General features: G+C 42.8%; 2 protein-coding genes across 9 annotated transcripts in view; one reads left to right on the forward strand and one right to left on the reverse strand.

Moving 5' to 3' along the window:
- Window positions 1–643: 643 nt before the first annotated feature.
- Window positions 644–6,183, reverse strand: DRG1 (developmentally regulated GTP binding protein 1). The gene is made up of 9 exons (XM_075041722.1): window positions 6,024–6,183; window positions 5,687–5,810; window positions 4,838–5,013; window positions 4,370–4,439; window positions 3,632–3,801; window positions 2,748–2,878; window positions 2,372–2,539; window positions 1,249–1,371; window positions 644–766 (listed from the first exon to the last, which is right to left on the reverse strand). Exons 1-9 carry the CDS (start codon window positions 6,063–6,065, stop codon window positions 667–669), a joined length of 1,104 nt encoding a protein of 367 aa, XP_074897823.1. The 5' UTR covers window positions 6,066–6,183; the 3' UTR covers window positions 644–666.
- Window positions 6,184–15,538: 9,355 nt separating this feature from the next.
- The window catches only part of PATZ1 (POZ/BTB and AT hook containing zinc finger 1), a 28,921-nt gene continuing 16,754 nt past the window's right edge, over window positions 15,539–27,705 (forward strand). For 5 of the 8 annotated variants that reach the window (XR_012652355.1, XR_012652354.1, XR_012652356.1 and 2 more), the window contains exons 1-4: window positions 15,539–17,234; window positions 19,648–19,711; window positions 23,061–23,132; window positions 25,508–25,679. Coding sequence is in view for 5 of the 8 variants with exons in the window: in XM_075041723.1 (XP_074897824.1) it covers window positions 15,928–17,234; window positions 19,648–19,711; window positions 23,061–23,132; window positions 25,508–25,679 (1,615 nt within the window). In the remaining 3 variants the exon portion in view is untranslated. The remainder of the gene's footprint in view (window positions 17,235–19,647; window positions 19,712–23,060; window positions 23,133–25,507; window positions 25,680–27,705) is intronic. The other 3 variants (XM_075041724.1, XM_075041726.1, XM_075041727.1) reach the window with 1 other exon arrangement.

The raw sequence follows: 27,705 nt of genomic DNA on the forward strand, positions 1-27,705 counted from the left end.
TTTTAGAGCAGCCTGCTTCTCTTGTGCAACTTACTTGACTAAACTAAGGGGGAAATTATTTTTAATTTTTTTAAAGTTTCCAGTCACTGACACAGTAGAACACAAGCATCTACTTTACTTCCATTAGTATAAACAGCTGAAAAAGTGACTGCTCATGAGCAGAACCTACCATTTTTCCACAGCCACAGGACTACTACTAGCCTTGAAGTATTCAAGCAAGAACACTTCAGATTAAGGTAGCCAGAGCTGGAACTCTGTCTTCCAGCACTGTTTCATAAGATATGGTTCTCCAGCCTCTGCTTTTTGTGTTTTGTTCTAATTTAGAAGACCATAATTCCTGATGTGTGAACTTTTTTTTCCAATTTGGTAAGACACATACATGCAGCAGAAAATGATCCCAAGCATCAAAGCTTCCTCATAAGGTGTGTGCCCTTGTGAAAGTCACTTAACGTGAGTTTCTCATATGTTAAGTTCTCCCAGAATGGGACACTGCAGTACAAGTAGACCAGAAACATCAGTTTTACCATGCAGTGTGACACTACCATAAAAAAAAAACCACACAAAAAAATACCCATTTGTTACAGATTTGATAGAAATAGCCTGTTCTTTGTCACTTACAACTAATGACAAATTTCAGGCGGAGTGGCAAACCATGCAAGAACAACTTTATTTCTTCACAATCTGAATAACATCCTCATCTTCAAGAGTATGGTCTTTACCAACTTTTTGAGGGTTGTGTTTAACAGAGGAGCCCCAGACCAGTGCACTGAAAGGAGAAGAGAAATCAAATTTGAAAGGCTGAGAAGTATAATACACAAACAGCAGAACAGCAGCTATTTCTGTCACAAAGCTAATACAGAAGGCAATGCTTAAGAGCTATTTTTATTCTCTTGCAAGTACCTGGATGAGTGGTCTGTGTGAACCAGAGTACAAGCAGATCAAAACAAAGTATGAAGTCATCCAAAATACTTGTGCATACAGGGCAATGGCCCGTAATGCTGCATCTAGCACTACTTTCAAATATAAAGGAAAACATTTTCCCCATAGAGGAAATTTATCCAGAAAAGTGCATAGGAACATAAACTATAGTAATTTAAGCATCAATTGTCATAGGCAAATCTATTCCATTCAACATGAAAAAACATCAAATCCTCTTTTCCTTTCTAGTTTACAGGAGACTGAAAGAATATACCAAGAGGCAGATTATTTTCTACTGTCTATAAATTATTCTTTTACAATAATACTTACTATTTAAAGTCTTTAATGAGATTTTTGTGGATCTTCATGCAAAAATCCTCCACTGTTGTCTTGCAGTAAGGTAGTACCACAGGAGAGGTGTAGTCTGGGAGTTGCCCTTTAGGTTTGGTGTAGCTGTAACGCAGATGGAACAGTCAGTCAATACCAAAACCTCCCTGTCTCTTTCAACCCATCATGAAATTTCATAGGTCATTTGCTCTGTCATCCTGGGCACTTGTGCCGAGTTCCACTATTTCAGTCGTGACAACAGATATTCTGTAAATAGTTCGGTGTTCGTAAGCTGAAAATGCATCTGGGTAGCCAATGGCTGCAGCAGGTTCTCCCTTGTAACTGCAAAGGTTTATCACTAATTGAGCTTTCTGTAGTTGCTTAGAAGAAGATGAAACAGGAATAGTTGATAGAAAAGAACTTCTACAGTATTATAGTTCTGACTTGTGATTTTTTTTTTCCTCTAAAAAACTCAACATATATTAGGAAAAAAAATGTTGAAGTCTATAGCCCAGATACCTAGACGTACTAAATCCCTTTTTATAGTAGATTTTATATTGTCACAGGAAGATAGATACAAGTTTTAAAGACTACAATTACTGTATTGTGAGTATGAATAGATTCATTAATAAATTCATCCAAAGAAATGCATTAGAAGTATGAGGTAAACCTGGAATAATTTATAGTAAAAATATCTGAAATGCTAGACGAAGAACTAAATTCAGTTCTGTTAAGACAGCTGAATGTATGGCAGCCTGAATAGAGGACTACCTCTGAAATTCACAACTTTTCACTAAGTTTGACTAGAATTCCATGCTTTCAGGAATTTTTTAAGAGGTACTTCAGACTTGGTTTCACAAGGTCCTCATTTAATTCCCCTACAAGTTCAAAACATAGCACTTGTGACTCTTAAGAAACTCTGTCCATCACACAACAGACAAGAGGAGCACAATTTTTGATTTACAGAGTAAACATACTTCAGTGACAAAAGACATCATCATTTGAAAGCTAGAGTTCTAAGCTAATAGAAAAACATTATAAAATAATCATTATTCATCCATTCTTGAGACATTCTTCAGTCTCAGCCTTACACTTAACCCCACAGAAGGCAACAACTGGGACTCACATTCGTACTAGCTTCAAGTAGTCCCAAATTTTCTCCAGCAGATCATCAAAGTTCCAGCGATGATGAGCAGATATTGGTACACAGTGGGGTACTTTGTAAATAATATCTAGTTCCTCAATGGAAATTTGGTCAATTTTATTTAGGACGTAAATGCATGGGATGTAAACCCTGCAAAGACAAGGAAATACCATTACAGCAGCATAGCAGCAGTACACTGCTACCTTCACTGGAAAGAAAAACTTCATTTTTTTAAAAGGATATTCCTATGTTGATACCACATTGCTAGCTTAGCTTCTGTGGGAAGCAAACCTGAGAGACAGTTCTTTTCTCTGTAATACAAACTGCAGGTATGCCAAAGCCAGGGTCCCAACAGTACCTGTTTCCTTCAACAACGTCAATTAGATCATCAGCAGTGGCGTCGCTGCGCAGTGTGACATCAGCATTGTGAATTTTGTACTCGGCCAAGATGCTCTTCACTGTTTCAGTATCCAGCTCACTCTGAGGACACTGAACGTAGGCACAGCATTAAGGAATGGAAAAGTTTACAGTCAAATCAAGTATTACAATTAATAATGCTATCACCTAGCAATCGCTGCATATAGATTACTAGAAATAATAGCTGCTTTGTAACTTATTGCACTTGACCATGATTTTACCATAGTTAGCCTCAGGAGAGGGAAAAAAAGATTTAAATTGTAACAGCTTTATTTATATTAATGCCCCACTAATAGCTGCAATCAGACATTTCAGAAGTAGTGTTTCCTGTCAATCTGGGACCAGTTGTGATACAAACCCACGTATCTACTAGTCCAGTCCCCAGACAGCTACATGTTAGGTACTTAGATCCCAGAGCAGAGTTCTGATTTTTGGTACCTCTGGCTATTTCTACACTTTTAAAGATTCAGTGGTAAATGGGAAATGAGTAGTCCAGGTTGCAAGGCCTGGAACTCTGAGCAATCTTCTCCAGAAGAATGCTGTAGCCACCAAGTGAGAGTCAGGTTTTGCACACTCCCCTTTGGGCCTCAGAACATGTAATTGTTGGAAAGCAACCAAGCCTCTGATTTGGGGATGAGGAGGTGGTCAGGCTCCCAAGACAGGTATGGATGGCCTACAAGAAAAGGAACTGACTACAGCACAATACAGCAGTTCAGCTTCTAAAGAAGTCACAGCACAGGAATGGTCCCAAGCATACCATTAACTGCAAATGCCTCTTTCTTCAAGCAATTTTTTTTTTTTCGTTAAAGAAAACTTCCAACTTACTGTGGCTGTAAGGTTAATGCCTCCTTTATCCTTTTTTTTAAATCCGATATTAGGGGGCTTACTATTCAGACGAATTCCAAATCCCTCCAGTTCATTCTCAATGATTTTCTTGTGACCAAGGGGTTTCAGCACATCCAGAACAATCAGAATGAGATTACAGGTTCGAGCAACTAAGAATCAGAAAAAGAAAGTAGTCTCTCAAAAAAGTACATTCACACAATCTGAGACAAAACAACATAAAATATGGCTCAGTGGGCTAATGACAATACTAAAACCCTAAAGGCCAGTACATTGCTTATTTTTAAATTCCAGTATAAGACCGATGTTTGTAGTGCTGGCCAAGCATCACTGATACACAGATCCTGACATGTTACAAGAATCACAGAGGCTGGAAAAAATCTTCCTTCCTGTCTACATTCAGACCCCAGATTGATGACAATAACCTAGGTAAAGAAATGAAGACAGCATGTCTTGCTTAACATGGGATCACATCTGCCTTCAAAATTGGTAATACATTTTCACTGCAGTGTCAACAAGCACAAACTCAGCAAATGCATAAAGCCAGAACTGAAAACAGACCAAAATGAAAACGGCTACTGCTTCACAGTAGGCAGCTCGATTCCAGCATACGATTCAGCTTTTTAAAGACATCAGAAACGGTGATTCAACCCTTCATTCTCATAAGCTGTACTAACTGAACCAGGGATAGGATGCTGCCTCCAGCTCTAATATACTCACCTGCAATGACTTGCCGTCCTCTGCCTTTACCATCCTTGGCACCTTCAATAATTCCTGGGAGATCAAGTAGCTATTTGTTCAGAGGAAGGAAAGTAAATCATGAGAAAAATACTTTTCTTCATGGAGAAAATAAATCCTACTTTCACCTTTCTCCTAAAACAGCTGACTCTACTGCAAATCTGAACAGAATATGGCAAAATTGTTTCCCCTTTGATTCTTATATATTGTATTACCCCATGTGCCCTGTTGGTACAATGGAAGAGATCATCTCATGGAGAATATGAGAACTACCACAGGAACTTCTCCCCAGAACAAAGTGAAAAGCAGGGTAAAATTAGTACTTCATGGAAGCATTTCCAATGTATTCTCAAGCACTTCTACAAGTCACTTCTAACCTGCTAATGTCAGGCTAGACCATTCAGCCATTAACACGGCATCTATATCCTCACAGACACAAAAAGATCTCACCTGTATCTTTGCTCCTTTGTATCTAATGACTCCAGGCACAGTAGTTAGTGTAGTGAATTCATATGCTGCCACTTCAGAGTATACACCAGCAAGATTACTTAGAAGAGTAGATTTCCCCACTGATGGAAAACCCACAAACCCAATCCGTGCATCACCTGTCTTTGCAACATCAAAACCTGCAAATAAGGAGCAAAAATATTCATTTAAAGATTGACATTTTCTATCTTTTAAGGTTCTGGACAGCAGTCCCGCTATTATTTTTAATAATACTGCCTGAGTGAAAGCCAGGTAAGCTTCCCTATGAGGAGGAAGAGAGCATGAAACAAAGAGTTCATAATCTATATTGCCTTGCACCACTTTGTCTGTATAACGCTCCATGGCATGTACCTGTCAATAAAGTGTAGGCTGCAAGACTTCCTGGTGGGCTATACTTGACTTGAGAGTAGGTGGAGCATTCCCTTCAGCACTGCAGCTTAGACAGTTCACACCTTTACATATAAAAACCGGTGGCTGCTGCAAGATGCTTCTTCATGTAAAAGCCCTAAGACTTCTGCAAACACGACATTATATTTGCCAAAATGCAGAAGCCCTTTCATTTACACTTCAACAACGGCTCCACCTCAAAGCCCTACAAAGGGCCACAAACCACAGCTAAGGTCCTGTACCAGGAAGGACAAGAGGGAGAGAAGAAGGTTGCTCCGATTTATTCCGCAGACAGTCTGACACGACTTAAGCGGACGGGAGCCGCCCCCGTTGGATCGATTTCCGTCACACGCCCCACACTTCGGCAGTTAGGAGCGGCCGCTTCTGCAGAGGCCTCGGCCGGAGCCTTCCCGCAGAACAACGCACCTTCCCCGGGGCCGCCGCCGCCGCCTCCCTTGGGGGTGATGAGCTCCCGGCGTAGCTTGGCCAAGCGGGCCTTCAGCAGCCCCAGGTGGTGAGCCGTGGCCTTGTTCTTCTGCGTCCGGGCCATCTGCAAGAGGACGAAACAGAGGTCTCGCCACCGGGAGAGCCTCTGCCGGGACCCACCACCCCCACCCCCCCCGCTCCGGTCCGGCGCGGCGCCTCACGACCCCAACGGCGCCGGCAGGGCCCTGTCATCCCCTCACAGAGCCGCACCGCGGCCGCCCCGTCTAGCGCTTCGTGCCTGGCCCAACCCCGGCCGGGGAGAAGGTCGTGGCGTTACCTCAGCCTCGATCTCCGCGATCTTGGCCAACGTGCCGCTCATCTTGGCGGCAGGTCTCCTGGGTCTCGGCCCCGGCCGGCAGCCACCACCACACGCAGCTCTTCTCCTCAGGCCCCGGCCCCGGCCCCGGCCTCGGCAGCGCGCAGGCGCGCAGCGGCTTCTCGCGGGAGCGAGGCCAGGGCTCGCGAGAAGCCGCGGGAGCGCGCCTCAGCGGTAGGCGGGAAAGAGCTCGCGGCGGGCGCGCGCCCTTCCTCCTCCCTCCCCCCCCCCCCCCCCCCTCAGCCCGCGCGCTGACCTGGCCGCAGGCGCCACAGCGCCCCCTGCGCGGCAACGGCCGCAGCGCTCGCGCCGCCTCACAGCAGCGGGCGCCGGTGATGGGGGGGGGGGGGGGGCGGGAGAACTGCTGGGAGAAGGGTCGGGGATGGGGCGGGGGGGAGATAAAAACGGTCGTTGTAAGGCTAAGGTACTCGTCTGTGAGAGAGGCGGTAGGGCTGCGGGGCTGGCAGCGAGTGCGGTGTGAGGCTGGGGTGCTGGACTTGTGAGAGAAAACGCGCGCGAGGCGTGCGGTGAGAGTGTGTGGCGGTGGGAGGGAAAACGGCCGTGTGGTGAGGCAGGGTGGCTCGCAGGTGTGTGAGCGGGCCTGCGTCTGGAGCCGGGGGCACTCGCTGCCCGTGAAGGGGAGGTGGTGTGTGCCTTTCCCTGTGGTTAAACTGGACCTGGCGCTTCGACGTCCGCGGAGATCTGCCTGTGCCCTGGTCTTCCTTGTAGTCTACTTGGAGTACTGCTCATCACCAGGTGTGTAGATGTGCATATGTATTCCACAGCCCTGCTGAATCGGGTAGAGCTGCTACACTGCTCGCAGGAGAGCCTTCTTTAGCTGATGCTTTATAAAACCAGGACTTCCACACCGAAGCTTTTTCAGGGTTCCTTTCAGCTGAGCCCAAGCCATATCACTTTGCCCCAGGGATATCTGTAACTCTCCATAGAATGCAGGCTAATTAAATAGATAAAGGATTTTTTTTTAACGGCCCCTTCAAATTTCAAAGAGCCGAGTATCTCCAGCTTTTGACCGTATCACAAGAAGCCAAACAGTTGGATTTGGAATAAAAAGTATTGTTAAAACATAAGGAAATACATTTTTATAAGTTTTCAGGATTTTAGAGTCTCCAAGGTTGTTTCCCTGTTGTATTTTGTCTGAATTGGAATAATTTATGGAAAACTTTTTTTTCATATTCAGTAACCTTTGCAGGAAGGCTCTTCTGTCTCAATTTATTATAACATCTGTTTTTATATGACATATTGAAATCTAAAACTTAACATGTGTTTTTAAACAAAGATGTACTCTCCTGGGCCCATACTGTAGAAGTGTTTATAATGGCACTTGCAGAATCACCTGCCATATCTTCAGACAGGATTCTGAGTTTCATACGATTGACAAAATTTAACTAACCTTTTAACGATTTGGGTAATAGAATTGTTATGGGTCCTTAAGTCTTCTCTAACTCACAGTAAAAAGAAAAAAAAACCAAAACAAAAAAAGAGGAGAGCGCTAGTGCAATGGAAACAGCACTGCTATTTGCTATCTCTTTCTGCCTCTGCATATCCCATGCTTGTCTCATCTTAATCAAAAAAGCAGCCTTTAATGTCATAAACTCTTTATAGTAGAAACTGTCATTAATATAAGCTTATACAGAGCTTACTAAAATAGAATCTCAAATAAAATGGGATTACTATTCCTGGTAATGTTAGCTCAGCTAAGCTAGAGTAAATATAAACACACCTACTGTTATGTATTTGTTAATGGTTTTCTAATTATTCTTTGTGAACAATATCTGTTTTCAGCATAGGACATAGCAGATTTGGTCCCAGTATAAATTTTTTCCTACTTACTTCAGATGCAATTGGACTTGTTCATGCCTCAGCTGAATTCAGCCATACAATCAGTCCACATTTGGGATCCCTTTTAGTAACAGGAAAAACACTGAGAAAAATGCAAATCCTGCATGCTCAATCAGGATTTAAGACCACCTCTATTTTTGCAGTAGATGATGGCTAACTTCAGAACTTGTTGCTAGCAATAGTAATAGTTGTCCTTACAAACTCACTCCAAATCCCATATATTGAGTCTAACTAAAAGTTCTTTTTTCCAAGTGTGGGCTGAATGAACAAAGGTGTCAGTAAAATACATGGTTTGAAAATTTAGTTAGTGGGTGGTTTTTGTTTTCCTGGTTTAGGTATTCATAGTGTTCTTAATGGACAACTGCTCAGTATATGCTCTTAAATCCTTTTTTTTTCCAGAAAGTTACTCAAGCAAAGATCCTATAAGGAATTCAGCTTCCTAAAAACTTCTTTCAGTGTTGAATATTATCCTTAATTGCCTGAAGGGAGTAAGAGTTTAATTAATAAAGATAATTTGTCTGGGTTTTTTCCTAGTCAAATTAACACTTTCTAATTAGTTAGAATATTTAAAGTAGTTCATATTAGTTTATAACAGCACCCTCTTTTAAGTTTCAGAAAGGCTTGTTCAATAGAGATTGGTTCCAGGTTGTGAATAGAGTGTAATTATTTTTATTTACTGTGACGACTGTTGTGAATTTTTTAATATAAAGGTGTTTTATGTGATGTGGTGCTTGGAGAACAGGGTGGTTATGACCATGGGAAGTTAGGTGTGACAACTGGGAAAGTGACTGAAAGGTGGCTAGTTGGGATAAATGATGTCCTCTGAGGACAGCAGTCAAAACTAGAAAACAGAGTGCAAATGATAAAAGTTGATTAAAAAAAAAAAAAATCAGTCAGAGAAGGGAAAAATCAAGGAAAATATTAATAGAAAATTAGATATAATGTCAGAAGAGGAATAAGTCTGCAATGGAACCTGAGAGAAAATGGAGATGCAAGAGACAGATCTACTTGGAAGGTTAATTGAGCTTTGCAGTGGGTGCTGACAGAAGATGGAGTATGTGAATTGCCATTTTTTTATTAAAAGGTATATGTATGTTTTTTAAATTGAGAGAATTCCATTTAGGAAATCGAGATGAAGTGCAAGAGGGGGTATATTTCCAAAGGTTGTGAATTGCACAACAGTTGCAGAGTCAATCTTTCAGGTGGTGAACTGCCTGCTATGTCAGAATAAAGATTCAGATATGGAGTAAAAAAAGACAAACGATCAAGTAGTCATGTGAATTACTAACTGATAAACTGAAAGTATATAACATAAGCACTTTTCAAATAATATTTTAAATAAGATAAGGAAAGCAATATACTATAGGCTGTTTAGAAAATGCAGGAAGACTGCATCTGAAGTCTCATCAAACAATTAAGAAACATGACACTGTATGGAATCAGTGATTGGGAAAAAAACAGGAGTGTTTGTTTCATCAAGCTACAATGACAGGAATGTGACTGAAATGGCACATACCTCATTAGCAAGATCTGAATGACGGAGGGCTGTAGCAAAAATGGGTTTCAGAAATTCATATTCTACACACTCCAGTCCTGCTGACTCACTGATTTTGAGCAAGTCATTTCCTTTACTTGTGCCTCAGTTTTATTTTTGCACAACAGGAATGTGCAGTTGCCGCAGAATGATTGAAACTTTCATGTTTCCATAGCACTGCCCTGCAAGTATGATAACTGTAGATCACTTCAATAGGAGAGCTGAGTAGTTAATGCATTTAGTGTGTTTTCTGTCAAACTACCAATTTTAAATAAGCTGCTTCATTATGGGCCAAATTGTGAAATTCTTTCTGAAACAGCTATTATTTTAGCTCAAGTAAGAGTTTTACTTACGTGACATGCAAACTAAGTACGTTGAGAAGAGGCTTGCAAGTCTTTTGGATAACGATGTAGAATTTACCATTGTAAAATACATGGTAAAAAATCTGAGTATGAAATTAACCATGAAAACTTGTGTAGTGTATGCTTCATTAAAATCACATAAAGACCCTTCTTAAAAATAAGCACTGCCTGCTCGCTTAGGTATTTTTTTAATGCTTTTTTTCTTTTCCTCCTTTTTATTCTCATAAATAACTCCAACACTTGTGGATATCAAGTCTATTTACAATGCACTGAGAAGGTTGTTTTAGCTTAAGTGCTGTTCTGGTAGTACAGCAATTGTGGTTTTGGTAACTCACCTTATGACAGAAGCTGCAGAATATACTGGCAAACAGCTACGCTAACACTACATGTGTGTTTGTGGACTTGCTAGGGACTACATTTCTAGTTTAGCAGTGGGGATTGCTGCAGGATTTACAAAAAGTAGGAGGGAGGTGACAGGGAGGAAATTAAATCGTGATTGCAGGTGAAACAAGGCTCTTGAAATTTCATATCCTCTCAGAAATTATCACCAGCCCAGTGAAAAATAATCTGTATCAGATGATAACCTCAACCTAAGTACTTATGATTTTAAGAATTGTGGGTATGGGACTGTAACCAACCTGCCAGAGTTCCCTCATGAAAAAAGGCTAACTGCAATTTAAGGCATATAGAGAATCTGTTAATTTTAAGGTGATTTTTCTGTTGTTTTTTTTTCTCTTACAATTTTGCAAGTTTACTTCCCCCCCCCCCCCAATTGTACTTTGATTTGAGAACTGGCTGCTAATTAACCCTATTATTGTACTTCAGGGAAGAACTGCTCATGCTGAAGAGGAGACAAACCTTTTTAAGGTGGTTATAATGAGCTGACTAAGGGCCAGCCTCATACCTGTTTGGAGGAAAGTGATTTTGAGAACCTGCTGTCAAAAGGTAAGATTTTTGAGATCCATATTACTGAGTCCTCAATGGCACCATAAGACTGATTGTCTGAGGTGAAGTGACTCTGGATGTTGACGCAATTCACATCTTAATTGACTCTTGAGGCAATTGACAGAAAGTTGTGTATCTTTTGAATGTTGTAAGAAATACAGATGTATCCATTCTTAGTTGTGTTCCTGGATTAACTTTTTTATGCCAGTTTACTTGGTGTTTATGGAGAAGTTGTCCTTCTCAGGACAGCATCATAGTTTAGCTATTAATCTGTAAATGCCAAACATTTACGAATTGCATTGCATATTTAGGATTGTATTGTAGTATATGTTTTACATGAGAAATTTGTCTGTCAGGTTTACTTAGCTAGGCATGGATGCCTAATTCATGGAGAGTCGATTAGATGGAATCCTAGGTTGTATTCCCATTTTGACCAGGTCCTTAATGTGGCAATCTTGTTTTGACTGGCTCAGGTTGCTTTGGTTCCGGGCAGTCTAGTATAAGTTAAACTGGGCAGAGTGAAGAAATGAGGGGAACAAAAGGGAGATTAAGTATCAAAGGTTGGCTTCCAAGACTGTGTTAAATTAGTTTAAAAACAAAAAGTTCTGTAGTTTAGCATCAGCTCCCCAGACTTTGTCGTGGACTGCCATGCAACAGCTGGACTACACAGCACGTGAGTGCAGTGAGGCGAGTGATCAAAAAGAAGAAAAGCAAACAGTGCAGTTTTCCTGTTTTAAAATAACCCTTTCTGCATACTTTTCATAGCATCATATAGCTCCCTATTAGCAGTTGCTGTCATTTTTATGAGAATGCTAGGTATTTTTAAACAAGAGAGTTGTTCGTCAGCTTCTAGAGGAGAAAGCTGACAAATCACTAACCCACATCTGGACTACAGAGGAAACTGCTATCTCTGAGTCTGAGAATCCTTGCTGCTAGGGTTAGCATTCTCATGGGATCATTCCCAATAAAAAATTGAGCAAGCTTTAAGAGCTAAATTTAAGTAATAATAAACCTAACAAGTAATGAATGCTGAATTAATTGCTTGTTAGATCAGTCGCAGTTAATTAAAATTCCAGTGAAAGCTCAGAAAAACTGACAGCTACTTACTGAAATTGCAAGTGTGCCATGAAATGTGCTATGTTATATATTTCTGTGGAACACACATAAAAAGGAAATGGTTCACATGACTGAATTAGCTGGTACAAGTGCTATGCAGAAATGTCTCTGCTGATATTATAATCCATGTGAAATAGTGACTAACCTTCTTAAAGAGTATAATAATGATGGAGACTATTCTGAAAAATTTCAGTAGCCTCAAGACCCACACAGATTCATGAGTTCAGGATGTTCAACAAATAGGTATGACTCAAGCCTAATTAACATATACCCAAATATGTTTTAATAGATTTGACTAACGCAGTCTTTTGTTACCTCCTATGTTTGCAGACTAATTTAAGGTCTGCACTTCTGAGTAAGGCCAGTAGCAATTGATCTGCAGCGAAGTGAGCAATGTACAGTGTACAGTCCCAAATGGTACACACATGTTCAGAGCAAAAGAGGATTTTTAATACTATTGAAATACCAATCAAAGTGCTTCAGCAGACACCAGACAGCTGCAAAACATTTAGGGACAGCTCAGGAATTCCCATGAGCAGGAGTGAGACAGGAAATAGTGAGAAGCTGAATAAAGTAGCTGAGGAAAATGCCTTTATTTAAAAGAGAGATTAATTCAAAAGAAGTTTAGCAGATCCCAGTGCAGAGGATGTCAGAGAAAATAGATTAGGGATCATCTGAAGAGAGGAGGAAATTCTGTATACTGAAAATGTAAATTTTTAAATTAAAATTTAAAACTCTCTTCCACGTCTGGAACTTTGTCTTCAAGACAGTAACTAGCTAGTTGTGATGATAAATGAGTTCAAAGGTAATCATACCTGTACACTTAGATAGTTAAGTATGGGGAAATGACATTTAATCATCACATTAAATTTAGGGAACTTCATCTTCCAAGTCTGTTTATACTGATGAGCCAAATTTTGTCTCAGTATGGCACAAACTGCTTATTTGCAAATAGGAGAAATTTGGCTACATTGTAACAAATGCTAGTTGAATGACTACTTTGATAGTCTCACATTCTGAGACAGGGTAAGTTTGGGACCAGAAAAAGCTGTAAGAAGTGGTCCTTTAAGCGTGTTGGTGAAGCCATAAGGTGGGGGAGGCCAGTATAGTAAGAGTGGCAGTACTAAGAGGGGAGATCCAGCTGTTAACCATGTCAGAGTGCTGAGGAGCTAAGGCAAACGGCTATGTTGGTCTCCTTGTGATTTCCTTGGGAGTGCAAGGTGCTGACGGTCGTCTTTAACAAGCATCCAGCGACTACTCAGAATATGAGCTCCCAGTATGCTGATCTGGCATCCTGATGGCAAGTGTGAATGGGTCACTTGCCAAGAAACAGCCATGCTTTGGGGAGAATACTTAGCTTTTACCTAAAGAAGCAGGCAGGGTGTGTTGGATGGTGCCTTTTAAACAGGAGGGCTGGAAGCTGAAACCAGAACATTCCATGGCAACTGGAGAAAGTTCGGAGGAAAGTGCAGTGAGAGTGGCAGGACCCCCCTCCCCCTGCCTAGAGGAGAGACAAAGAACAGGCAAGGAGGGAACTGAAATAGGAAGCAGGAACCATGTCAGGGGCTGGGGACTAAAAGAAAGCAAATTAATAAACCACTGGGGGGAAAGGTGCACAACTGACCAAAGCCACTAGGAAAGATAAGCAAATTCCAGATCCTTTAACTGCTCTCTGTCTGTGTGCATGCAGCCTGGCTACTGTGTTTTAATACAATTATTTTCCTCACTGTAGTGAGTACAACTCTTGTGTCTGTGGCACACAAGCAGACTTACAGAATGTGAGCACCGTGTTATCTGTATAATATGGTGTATTTGAGCTGGGTTCGTCAGCATTGCTACCACTCGAACAACCTCAAATTTCTAAAAATGTATGTTCATATCAGGGAGTGTGCATACATAATGCAGTAATAAAAAGCCGCGGGTAATATTCTGCCTGCAGTGTAGACAAACAGTTCCTATCAAAAGCAGGAGAAATCTGGTGTACAGGCTGAGGGCACTGCGTGGCCTTAAGTGTTAATGTAATGTTGCATTTTGGAAGTTGGAAGCTTGGTGCGCTCATTTGCACATCAGTACCCAGCATGCTTTTTCAGTTCCACCACTGTTTAATTCAAGTGCTGGGTTCGAGCTCTTGGAAGGCTCCGTAGTTTGTGATGCCCTCACATGCACTAAGTTCAGTATTTTCCACGGAACAGTTTAAGTGACAATATTGAATCATGAATAGGTCATCCAAGGATTCTTAATTAGGCTTGATGTTACAAATGCAAAAGAAGTGTGCCCTTGAACACTTGAAAAAGTGTTGTCTTTAACAAAACAAAGAACTCTGTTTTCGGAGATAGTGTGTGCGTGTGTGGGAATATTTCTTCAAAAGTAGAGGAAAAACTCTTCCCTGAGACAGAAAGCACATTTCAGCTGAAAATGAGTAATGACGATGATGTTGAAAGAGAAGCTCTTCGTAGAGAGACCTTGAGCGCACAGGGAAGATTCAGCACTAGGGCAGTCCAAGCAACCCCCGCCCGTGAATTACAGCCGTGCCTTTCGGAGCAGTTAACCTAGGGCCTGGGGAAGGCTAACTTCAGGGGAGCGTGGGGTGCGCTGGGTGCCGTGGGAAACCCCGGGCGGGACGAGGCTCGGCGGGGCGGCAGAGTTTCCCCAACATGGAGGCAGGCGCTCGGGGCTGTGCAATTGCCCGTGCCTCCCGCAGCCCCCGGCCCGCGGGTACCGTTTCTCCCAACCGCTCCCGAGGGGAGGGCGTTTTTTGCAGTGGAAGAATGCCCACTGTACCCCTTCCCTCCCCCACAATGCCGGCGCCTCGCTCTTTTAGTCAGGCTGAGAGTTGATCCTAGTACGGCGTGGGGGGGGGGGGGTGCGGGTGAGAAATGCAATGAAAGACCGGGGGGAGGCCGGTCTGCTCTGCAGCCCCTGGCCCCTCAGGGATCGGCTCTCCTTAGGCGAGGCGAGGAGGTGGGGGCCGCTCTGCGCCTCTGCAGCTCCGGGAGGGTTTGCATTGGACGATTTGTGCCTGGGGAGGGGGGGGAGGTTGCTTGCAGCCCCCCCCTCACGCCCCCCCCCCCGCCGGCCCCTCCTCCTCCTCCTCCTCCTCTCTCCGGCGGGAGGGGGGGGCCTGGGGGGCGAGCTGCAGCCCGGATATTTGGGGGAGGGGGCGAGCGCAGCCCCGCCGCCCCCCCGTGTGCCGCGGGCGGGGGCCTCGCTGCCGGCTCGGCATTGGAGGATCGGTGCTGGGGAAGGGGGAGACCGCAGCCCCCAGCCCCCGCGGGCGGGCGGGGTGGGGGCCGGCCTGCTGGCTCTGGCTGCTCTTGCATTGGCGGATGCGGGGAGGGAGGGGGGCAGGAAGCGGGGGGGCAGGGGGGGAGCCCGAGTGGCTGGAGGGGGGGGGTCTCTATGAATAGGGTGGGGGTCTTCTCGGCCGAAGAAGAGAGGAAAGTTTGCGGCGCCAGCGGTGCGGGTGCGGCGAAGCGGGCGGGGCCCGGACCGGAGCCGGAGCCGGCGGCGGCGGCGCTTGGTCGGGGAGCAGCAGCCGGGGGGCCCCCGCTGGATTTTTGTAGGGGGGGTGGTATCGCCCCCTCCTTCTCCTCCCCCCAGGGGTGAAAGTGCAAGAGGAAGTGCAGCCGCTGCCATCTTTCCTCCGCTCCAAACACACAGGGACGGACGGAGCCGGCAGCCCGGAGCCGCAGCCGCCGGAGCCCCCCTCCCTCCCGGCTCGCTGCAGCCGCGCCGCGCACGCCCCTTCCCGCGGCGGCCTCCGCGGCCGCAGCGCCTCGTGGCGGCCGGGCCCGGGCGGAGCTCGCGCGCCGGCGGCCGCGGCGGCCCCGCGCGGCGCGCGCCCCTCCGCCGCCCGAGCCTTTTGTCTCGCCCCCCCCCCCCTCCTTCCCTCCCTCTGCAATCCCCTCGCGCTGTGCAGGGAGCGCAGCGCGCGCCGCCGCTCGTCGGCCCGGACAGGGGCGGGGAGGAGGAGGAGGAGGCGGCGCGCGCCGCCGGGCGGCCTGAGAGCGCGCGCCCCCTGCGGGCGCCAGCGGGGCGGCGCAGCCCCATGGAGCGGGTGAGCGAGGCCGCCGCCTGCGGCCCCTCGTCGGGCTGCTACACGTACCAGGTGAGCCGGCACAGCGCCGACATGCTGCACAGCCTCAACCAGCAGCGCAAGAACGGCGGCCGCTTCTGCGACGTGCTCCTGCGCGTGGGCGACGAGAGCTTCCCGGCGCACCGGGCGGTGCTGGCCGCCTGCAGCGAGTACTTCGAGTCGGTGTTCAGCGCGCAGCTGGGCGACGGGGCAGGAGGCGGCGGCGGCGGCGCGGAGGGGGGCGCGACGGAGGCGGCGGCGGCGGCGGCGGCGGCAGCGGCCGGCGGGGCCGCGGCGGTGGCCGGCGGGGCCCCCGGGGGCGGGCGGGAGCTGGAGATGCACACCATCAGCTCCAAGGTTTTCGGAGACATCCTGGACTTCGCCTACACGTCGCGCATCGTGGTGCGGCTGGAGAGTTTCCCGGAGCTCATGACGGCCGCCAAGTTCCTGCTGATGCGCTCCGTGATTGACATCTGCCAGGAGGTCATCAAGCAGTCCAATGTGCAGATCCTCGTGCCCCCTGCACGCCCCGACATTATGCTCTTCCGTCCGGGGGCGGCTGACCTCGGCTTCCCTCTTGACATGACCAACGGTGCCGCTTTGGCACCCAATGGCAACGGCATCGCTGGCATGCCCGAAGACGAGGCCACGCGGGCTGCGCTCACTGCCGCGCAGTCCTCCCTACCTGTTCTGCAGGGGGTGGACCGCCTGCCCATGGTGGCGGGACCTCTGTCCCCACCGCTGCTGGCCTCGCCTTTCCAGAATGTCGCTGCTAGTGCCCCCACTTTAAGCACCAAGAGGGGCAGAGGGCGTCCCCGTAAGGCCAATCTCTTGGACTCCATGATGTTTGGTACCCCAGGGGGCCTGCGAGAGGCCGGTATCCTGCCTTGTGGCCTCTGTGGGAAAGTATTTACGGATGCTAATCGTCTTCGTCAGCACGAGGCTCAACATGGGGTGACAAGCTTACAGCTGGGCTACATAGACATCCCACCCCCGAGACTGGGTGAAAATGGTGTCCCGGGTCAGGATGACCCTGACGCCCCCCGAAAAAGAAGCAGGACGAGGAAACAGGTGGCCTGTGAGATCTGTGGCAAGATTTTTCGGGACGTGTACCACCTGAATCGGCACAAGCTGTCGCACTCTGGCGAGAAGCCTTACTCTTGTCCGGTATGTGGCTTACGGTTCAAGCGGAAAGACAGGATGTCCTATCATGTTCGATCTCACGATGGCTCTGTGGGAAAGCCCTACATCTGCCAGAGCTGTGGAAAAGGCTTCTCCAGGTAAGGGAGTACTTATAAGGACCGTAGACACAAACGGAGACCTAGGAAGTTGTCTTTCCTACCCCTTGGGAAACGAGAACAATTTGTACTTAGGATAGTTTGGCTGTTCCACGTTATAATGTCTCGAGAAATGAGAACTTCCATCATTTCCACTGGGACGCTATTCTACAGTCTCTTGAAAGGGTTTAAAAGTAATTAAGGCATAGAACTGGGAGTCAGCTGGCTTCTGGGTAACATTCCCAGCTTTGTCCCAGGCTTGGTGTATGCTTGTCCTTGGGCAAATCAGTTAGTCTCTCCCTCAAATGACTCTTCTGTGAAATGGGTATTGAAATAATTACCTACCTCACATAAGTGTCTCGAGACTACTGATTTGTAGGTAGTTTGAAGGTGCTGTTGAAGTGCAAAATATTAATACATCTCAAGATTATTATTTTTCTCGTATCCATTTTAAATTTTCTTTTTCTTAACTTCCCTTCATTTCTCTTAGTTCGTAATGTTTTTTATCACCCAAATGTGAAGGAAGAGGTGAGATTTCAAAGGCTGCAGCATCAAGTATCTTTTAATACATGATCTTTGTGTCCTTTGGGTTTACATCCTTCTGAAGGGGATCCTGTTTCTGCCCTGCAACATACGTAAGATCTGTGCATTTAATGTTGCTGATTTTTTGTTGTCGCTGTTTGTGGGAGTTAATTTAATAAGTAGTTTGATACACGTAGTCATGTTAGTGGTATCTTATAGTCTGAGCTAATGAATTTGAAACTTTTTTGGAAGTTTGATGCTCGCTTTGAGACTAGGAGTAGTGGGGGGAGGGGGATGCGTACACTGTGTTACTTTTGCAGCAGCAGTCGGCTTTCTACAGCAGTTGATTTGCTTTTACAGGAGGGAAGGAATCGAGATACGAAAACGAATCAAAAGGCTACTAGGGCTAGAATTGTCCCAGCTATAGAAATGTAGGAATTGTGCCCCCGCTAGCTCTTTCTGTTAGAGGGACTTCTTGCTACTGAAATAAATTAAGAAAATGTAGACTTTTTTTGTTTTTTTTCAAATCAGCGATAATTAGGGGTGCATCTTCATATGGACTGCAGATTTAGTGATGGAAAGTCATGAAATGAAAATTTCCTCTGTGGCTAGAAGTGAAAGCATTTTTCTTACTGTAGCGCTACCTGGGATCATCTGACAATTTTTGTTATTTTTATTCACACTTAAAAGTTTTCTGCTGTTGCTGTGTGAAAGGTTTTTGTCAACAAGGGAAAGTGAAAGATACCTGTTGAGGTCTCATTTTTCCGAGTAAGTTAATGCGAACAGGGAGAAATGCTGTTATAAAAGTAAACAACAAACGCGTCTACACATCTTTGTAAAATCAAAGTATGAATGCAAAGTAGAGACTCTTTAAGCTTCAGTATTCAGGCGCAGGAGCAGCCAAAGGAAGTTGGAAGCGTGATGTCTAATTTTAGTGTCCTTTCCTTCACTCAGTAGCACAGCACATGAGGTTCCTAGGCTTGAGGTACCTAGCAGAAGGACCCCCAACCAGTCTTTCCGGTTACACCGCTCCAGCCCACTAGCTGCTGGAGCATCAGGTTTTAACAGCCTGACTGCAAAGTTCAGTCTATTTTCTGTCTGCAGTGCGTGAATTCCATCCCGCGCCCTCTCATTGGCGCAGCTGGAAAGTTGGGGGAGGAGAGGGTGGAGAACTTGTTTCCAAGCAGTTTTGGCCTCATACAATGAAAAGCTTTCTTCCCACTAGGAGAGAAACTCCCACCAGGAAAATCTGCAGCTATTCAGTCCTCTCTTCTTCAAAGTAGGCTTTACTGATTGTGAAGAATGGTCTAACTTTTTTTTCAGTAATAATTTGCTCTTCCATTGCACCTTCTAGTTGGGACCTTCAGAGCACTTTATTTGTATTAATGCAGTCTCCCCACCAAGTTGTGAGTTAGGACAGTATTTTTTCATCTTGCTGGTGGAAAATGTGTCACAGCAACAGAGTTTAGAGTCAGTCTTTTTGCACAGAGGTGCTTAAAGTTGGCTGCTTACATCCGTGCTTGGGACATAAACCAAAAGGGTCTGGTTTTCAAATATTCAGCAACTGTAAATCAAAGTGCCCTGATTGTCAAGATCTAAATAGGATTTTGGAAGGGGACATGCAGGCTTGAAAATTGTAGCTTGTGTTTTCTCTGATCATTCAGTCATAATTCCTGAGAAAATGCTAACCTTTTTAGTAAGTTGCAGAGGGTACTTATCAAGGTAGAGTCCCAGTTGTTGGTGATCTGTTTCTTGGAAAGTTAAATATCGCTACGTTTGTAATAGATCCATCACTGGGATCGTATCTTTTTTTTTTTTTTTTTTTTTTTTGTTAAAATTGTAAGTTTATTTTTAGTATTTGTTTTAAGTGTGCTTCTGTGTATTTTCTTTTAAGGCCAGACCACTTGAATGGACACATCAAACAGGTGCATACCTCAGAGAGACCTCACAAGTGTCAGGTAGGAGCTGGAGGGGTTTAGACTGATGTATGGGTAATCTTTGGCATTGCATTGATGTGTGCAGACAATTATGAAGTATCAGTAAAAATACCATGTGTGTGTGAATTGGGATAAATGATTGTAAATAACAGTGTTCAACAGTGACAGCTGCTTTACATCCCTCCCGTCCCCCAGCCCCTTGTGTCATCTACAGCTTTGGTCCTCCTGCCTCCCTCCCCTTCTACCAGATGTTCTTCCCTGCTGCTCTGTCCCAGTCTCACCCTGGATCTCTTACCCAGCCACCTTGTCCCTTACCCAGCCACCTTGTCCCTAGGCTTAGAGTCAATGTCACTGATGATTCTCTCCATTCCCCCCCCCTTTTTTGATTGCAGTTGTTGCCAAACAGGAGGCTCCAATGCTGACTTTTTTTTTTTTTTAGAATAATTTCAAATAAAATTGGTAAATTATCATAACTTGCCAAGATGCTCTCTTTTTTTTTTTATCACATAGCCTTCAGAACATTGCACTGAGCAAAATTGGAAGCTTTTTTTTATCCTGGGGAGAATATAAATAACAGCATCACAGTATCCTTTGTAATACAATGTCATAATGTTGTATGTAGTTTTTTTACAGTTAATAAATTATTAGGGTTTGAAAGCTCAAATCAAGAAAGTTATTTTGTAATTCATTTGTAGAGGGATTTAAAAGGTGCCTGGAAGTAAGGGTAATTAAAACCAAAGTTGAGAATCAGCTTCTGCTATCACCCACTGCCTTCACATAGTTGTTGGGCAAACTTCTAAAACATTTGTTGGGCTAGCAGTCTCCATGCTTGGTCTCTGAAGAAAGATTTATATAATTATTTATCTAAAGAAAGTTGGAGCAAGATAATTTTCATTTTCTTTGACGACAGTGAAGGTTAGAGGATTTTTTTTTCTTCTAAAATTTTTTAACCACATTTTATGAACCTAGTCCTACATGACTGCTGCCTCCTGATCTGTGTTTTTTTTCCCATCTCTTGACACCCCTCTCCTATGTTTCCTCCAAATTGTTGAGAGTTTTGAAACATTTTGCAACTTTTAATAATCCAGTGAACAGTTTTTCAGACATACAGAGCAATCTAAAGGTTTCTGTTGACCTCCATATGATCTGTGGAAGCCCAGCACCTTTGAAAATCAGGCCATAGAGCCTTCACATTGATTTAACTGCATATCCTATATAAAGCCTTAGATTGGCTTAAGCTTCTCAAGATGATTTAGGGATTATAGATTTATATAAATTGCAAAATTCCACTCATAAAAAGACTTCACAATTTGGGGATAGCAAGGGGTCTGGGTGGATGAACTGAAGATGACTACAGATTTTTTCCATAGGCATGTATTTGTGTGCAAGTACGAAAATGAATGTTTAGGTCCCAACATAAACAGAAACTCCTCATTCGTTTGCCAGTTGATATCAAGGTTATTGAACGAACACCATTTATGAATAACGTTGATAGACATGAATTGTCCTTTGCCAGCCGATGCCTGATAACTTTTGTATAGTTTTCTGATTGATTTAAGAGTATTAAATATAAACTCTGTAAGTGTGAATCAGAGGATACACTGAGAGCTAGAAAGTAAAGAAATACAGAAGCTAAGATTGTACAGCCAAGCTCAACTCCGTCTCCTTGCACACGTGTATTTTGTGATAGCAATTTCTAAGAACAGTGTTTCTCATTGTGTGTTGTCTAAAGTGCCATAATACTGTATGCACTGTTCATTTCAGTTAAAAGGTATAGGCTAGAGGTTACAAGCATCAGGACAGAGCTGAGGTTGTCATTCAGGCTTGGTTTGTCCTTGATTTTTGACTGCTTAACCCCGCAAAGTTAATTTTTCATGAATCTTAAGGTGTAGAAAATTTGCTAAAGAGCTGTTTTGTGTCTTTGCAAAAAATACTTCATAATATCCTGTCAGATTTAGAAAGTCTTCTTAAATATGCACAGATCTGATATACATGGTACAAACTACGGAAGGGGTGCTATCATGCTGAAAATTTGTTTCAAATCTGAAAGCTGATGTATAAACCGATGAAGTTCTCCTTGTGATTATCTCATAACCAGTTACACTTCTGTTCCATGATGTGTATCTAAACACAGAATCTGGCCACTAAGAAGGAAAATAGCTTAATACTGGCATGCTATTTCCCCATTTTCCATTCTCTTTTTCCATTGATTTTGTTTGGCAAATTAGCTCTCCATGTGAGTAGCCTGAACAGCATTGAGCGTCCTTTTTGAATCTGTTGAGTTCCCATTGAAAATTCCTCTTATTGTCATGCTTTGTTTATGTTTACTGCAAAAGAGAAGTACTCTGTCAGTAAACAGAAAAGCTTTCCAGAATCCTCTATTGTAATGGCATTCTTGGAAGTTGTGCTCTGTTAAGATTTAAACAAAATCCACTGGCCGTTTACCTGAGCCCTCGTGTATGGTCGCAAACCGGTGGATATCTAATGTTTTGTTGATGTGGCATCGTGGTATATTTTGGACTACCAAAACAAAAGCATGAAGGTGTCAACCCAGCTTCAGAATAAATAAAATGAAACTATGAGAAGCAGGACAATTTTAAGCTGAACATCGCTGCAACAGCTAGTTTTCAGTGCTCAGCATGTAATCCTGCCTCATCCCCCTAAAATAATGGCTGTGCTTCACAGATCTTTGAAAAACTATCCTAAGTTCCAACACCTGTAGCACCTGATGCCAGACAAAGACCTGATTCCAGCTTTTTCATTACTGTTAAAATAGACTCAGAATAGAGAAGGCTTCCACAGAGCCAGGGCAGCTGAGAAATCGGATCCAAGAAGTTGCTTTGGTGCCCAGGCAAGACACCAAATGGCACTCTGGATCTTCTGCCTTGGACTGTTGCACTGGTGATTTTTTATTTATTTATTTGTTTTTTAAATCTGACAGTTTAGTTCTGGATGTAGGAGAAGGGGTAAGTCAGTTTTCTGGCCATAACGGGATAGCTCAGTTTGCTGACTTGTCATATGGGAAGGGGTAAAGCTGGGTTGTCAGCTTTTGAGTGTGAATGGTATGAAAGTTAGACTGCAGTTTGGGAGAAAATGGTGATCTGAAAATTTGTGGACACAAACGAACAAGGGGAGAAAACAGAAGTTTGCTCCTTCTCAGAGACAAGAGACAGGTTGTTATTCTGTCAATTTAAATTAAAAAAAAGAGAAAAATACAGGTTAAATTAAAGCACAACTTTTGAAAAAAAAAAAAAATCTATTTATTTAAGTAAACCTAAAATTGGCGTCCCAAGTCCAGTGCTTTTCCCATTGATTTCAATGCAGAATGAGTTTCTTCCTGTCCTAATTTCTCTTACTTCCTGCCTATTAGCAGGAAAATGGCAGCCACCATGGAATAAGCTCAGAGACATCCACATCCATAGAAAAGTTGAAACTTCAAGAGGTATTTCTTAAACAATGTTTTTTTAAACTTTATATATATTCTTTTTGATCTATTTATATACCTGTGCAATGTTTGATAGGAAAGCACTGGAGAGTTTTCTTCTATGATTAACAATTAATGATAAATCCTTAGCACTCATTTAGCACTTCACATCTTTTGTAAAATAAAACTTTTTTTTTTTTTTTTGCTCTATACCTTTTATAAATATTAACTATTTGAATATTAACTTTGGGGTTTTCTTTAGACCTAGTCCTGTCTCCCATTGTTATGATTCAGCTAAACTGGTTCTTGCTTTCTCCACTGGACTTAATTTTTTTTTTTTTTAAGCTTCTTCGCAGATATATTTACTATATAGCTTATCCAAAGGTTAACTTTGCACAGCTCAGCAGCAAGAGTGAGAAATCAAACACAGAAATGATTGTATTGCCTTTCCATAAGCTTTCAACTTGATAAGTTCAATATGGGACAGATACGGTTTTACTTCTGGCATCCCTGTATTTATGTAATTTGTCTCTGGTCTGCTTCATCAACTAATGCACTCCCAATGCTTTTGTATGGACGCTTACTGTGGCTCAAGATTTTTAGACTTACTGATGATGATCTCTTGGCTGTCATCCTTGATTGTCTAGTTATATATCTTTAGCTGATATCCAACAGATTGGTTAGTATCAGTGCTGGAATCCTGCCTTAAATGAGTGTTTACCTCTAAGAACATTTTAGTAAGTGAAAGCTGCACCTGTTTTGCTCAGTGCTGTGTATTGAGATTTCAAATGAAGAGAAATCTTTCATGTTCAAGAATTTGCCTCTTTATCTTCACTACTTTTAATTTATGAATCTTTGGTGAGCTTAGTTAAACTGTGTATCACAGAAATCCAGATAATTTTGCTGTTTTCTTTTTAAGTTCATTAAGTCCTGATCCTCTGGGGTGCTAAGTCTTACGCTTGCTGCAGAGTAGCCTCAGCTCTATGGGAGTTTACCATACTCAAGCAACTCATAGGATCGAATGGGTGTAAAGCCTGTTGAAATTGATAGGTACTTTTCAGCTGCCTTCAATGTTTTTTCAATTAAGCTCTTGATTAACTAAATTATATAATATTATATGGTTTATCCTCTTCTGCATTACCAATTTCACTTATTTGAAGTTATAATTTTGGAATTTTACTAGGATTGCTACTTTAACAAGTCTATCACTATTGAAACAGTTGTTTAATTACACACTGATACTTGAAAAGACAGAATATATCCAGTTCCCAAGTCACCTAATAGCCTCATATTATCTCTTGGGGGTTCTGGTTACACATCTTAAAACTGCGTTATTTTATATAAAGGTGGTATAAACAAAACACTGTACATTCTTGAATGTCACTGTTGCCCGCTTGGTCTGGTCATTCTAACGTATGTTTGCTTTTGTTTTTCTTCTCACAATTGTGAGCTGTGGTTTCAGACTATATCTTTAATAACTTGTACAGCTGGTGATTTATTTTCCTTCACATGTTAGAGACAGAGCAAGTCTTTCAGAACTGGCAGGCTGTTGTAATAGGCTATATACATAGTCTGCATGCCTGCCAATTGCTATGATTATAAAAATGGGAGGGAGCCTTCGCTCATCATATGTATTATGTCTGGGAAGTGGGCAAGTAGAATCAATATTATCTTATGCCAAATCAAGCTTGTTTCATGGTAGTAAGTGGAATATGATACCTTGATCAGGGGTAAGTTATAAACAGATTACAGTGTCATGTAGTTATTTTGATACCTGCTCAGTTCTGAGGCTTCACTTCCACAATTTGTCTGCACTGCTACTGTGGATACCAGGATGGCTCTTTTACTGTCTTTCGTCATATTCTCATCCCAGCCAGTTCTCTGATGCTTTGTTTGTATGTCTTTGTGCTCCAAAGGGATTCTGCCTACTGAAGTTAGATTGATCAGATCAAAGAGTAAAATTTAGGAAGATGACAAGAGAGGACACTTTGAGTGGTCTAAAGTGATTGATGGCTCAGTGAAATGGCAGAACTTACTGTAAATGGAACAAAGTGGTTTGTGCTATTTCTTTTGTTAAATATTACTTGAAGTTCTAGTATCTCCATCCTCAGAGGAGCTAAGGCCTTACAACTCTACCTTGATTTAAGTTTTACTGTCTGTAGTACATTAGAGCTGTTTTCTTGCTTTCTTAATTCTTTCAAGTAGTAACATCACATCTTGTACAGTGTGTTGGTGATGTGAATTTTTTATTTGTGGGAAAATGGCTTGTGCATCATGTCATTTGTGTGTTTGCACAGGATCTAAGGTATTTACTCTAAAGAATACTAAATATATTCGACAGTATCAGTGCTTTTAGCAGTTGATGAGTCACATGGTTCTCATTATACCTGCAGACTTGTAATGCTTCCTTTGCCACTCGTGACCGACTGCGCTCACACCTAGCATGTCATGAAGACAAAGTTCCATGCCAGGTGTGTGGGAAGTATTTGCGAGCAGCATATATGGCAGATCATTTGAAGAAACATAGTGAAGGACCAAGCAATTTCTGCACTATCTGTAACCGAGGTAATGAAGAAACTATTTTTTTATTTCAGTGGGACGGGACAACACTTGAGGGAAGTTGTAAGGCTATGTGACTGTCTGCAACAGGAGGAGGTTATACCGTGTATGTATGTATTATTGAATACTTAACCCTGAAACTGTTGGAGCTATAGGTCTGGCCTTTTTACATGGCTGATAGTTCCTGAAGAAACTCAGTTTAAACCTGAAGCAAATTGTTTCTAGAGAGTTTTAAGAATTTTATTTGCTGAATAGCCAGATCCCTATAAAATAACCATGATATGTTGCCTTGCTACTATTCACCATACCCCTTTTTTTTTCCTATACCTGGTTAGACTTGAGTCCTTGTGATCAGTTTGGAAGAAGAGACTTTGAAATACACACCAAGTTGAAAATTATACACTGTACATAAAAAAATCTACATTAAGTTATCAGTCTTGTTTAACCTCCTGGTGCAGCAGTAGAGTCAAGCTGCTTCTCCCTCTTAACACAAGAAATTGCTTTGTATTAAGGTACATTTCTAACACAAATTTTGTAAAGAGTGCTAGAAATGTGCTTTACATTATTTATTTATTATTTACAAATACAGCTTTTCATAGAATCATAGAATATCTTGAGTTGGAAGGGGCTGGTAAAGATCATTGAGACCAACTCCCTGCTCCTTGCAGGACTACCTAAAACTAAACCATGTGACTAAGAGCTTTTGAAGCTTTTCCATCTGTTTGTGGTACTCTTCAATTGGAGAGAGTTGTAAATTTAGACTTCATTTGATGTAAGGCAAGCTGGAAAAATAATTTGGACTTATTGGTGTCTTTTGGGGTTTTTTTGAATGATTAATACACAACTTCAAAATATATTGTTGGTTCACACAGGCATACATACCTAGAAGTGCAGGAAGACGTTGCTGCTGTGTTTTGGGATCTTTTTTTTTTCTGATGAGCCTTTTTTTTATGCTGAGTGTTCCCTTTTCCAATTTAAGGAAAGTGAAATCATTTGAGAGAATAAAGCAGTTCTGTATTTAATGTGAGGACTGTACAGGGAGCTTTTGGATAACTAGGAGTTGATGCGTAATGAGAGACATTAAATTGCAAGGGAGGTATTTCCAGTGGTTGAACAGTCTGTTAGGTCCTGAAAGTGATGTTAACAGTTTGAGTGGAAAAGGCACGTGGGTTGAAAATCTTCAGATTCTGAAGCTCCAGGTAGATAGTACAAAATGAAGCTTGGCCTTCTTTTCAGCTGAAAGCCTATCTTCTGAAAAACTGCTTAAGCTTGCCCTGATTCTTTTTGTGGTAACATGGAAGACGCTATCCAAGATCCAGGTGCTATCCTGCTCTCATTCAGTTAAACATGGTGCCAAAGAGATATGGGTTGGGAGGAATTGTCTTGTTTCCAAGATTTGTAAGCATGCGATTCAGCTTAATTACCACTGGATGTCACTGCAGCTCTTTCGAAATTCAGCCAGTATGACAAAGACATCTGGCATTCAAACAATGAAATGACTAAATGGTTTATTCACATTTTACAGGTTTAAATGTACAGTGGAAATATAAATAAAATATATACTCCTCTGTAGAAGGATAGGGAACCTGTGATGCAGCAAACTTTAAGCAACTACTTTCTTCTTACAGTTTGTGTATTTCAGATGTGTTGTCAGAATTTAGTCTGCTGTGAATTTCAGTTTACGTCAGCACTTAGAAAACGTAATTAATCTGGTGAATTATTCTTAAATAGCTACCCAGTGTTAAAATTCATAGGAAATGGAAGTTACAGACTAGATTTTTCAAACAACTGTGTTAAGAACTCATTGTTATATGCTGTGAATTTTTATTACAGATTTATGATCCGTGACAGCAGAATTTTTAATCCAAAGTGTTCTAGAATCAAATTATAATGCTCATTGTTTTAAATAGGTATCTTCTAGATTGTAGAGTCTGGCAAGATGAAATATAGTGGAAAATTTCTGGATTAGAAACATCTATTCGATAGGCATTGGCGTAGTCAGAAGCTACTCACCATCCCCCTGACTGTGATT

Source organism: Buteo buteo, chromosome 11 (genome assembly GCF_964188355.1).
Source record: "Buteo buteo chromosome 11, bButBut1.hap1.1, whole genome shotgun sequence".
In the NCBI taxonomy this organism is placed as follows: domain Eukaryota; kingdom Metazoa; phylum Chordata; class Aves; order Accipitriformes; family Accipitridae; genus Buteo; species Buteo buteo.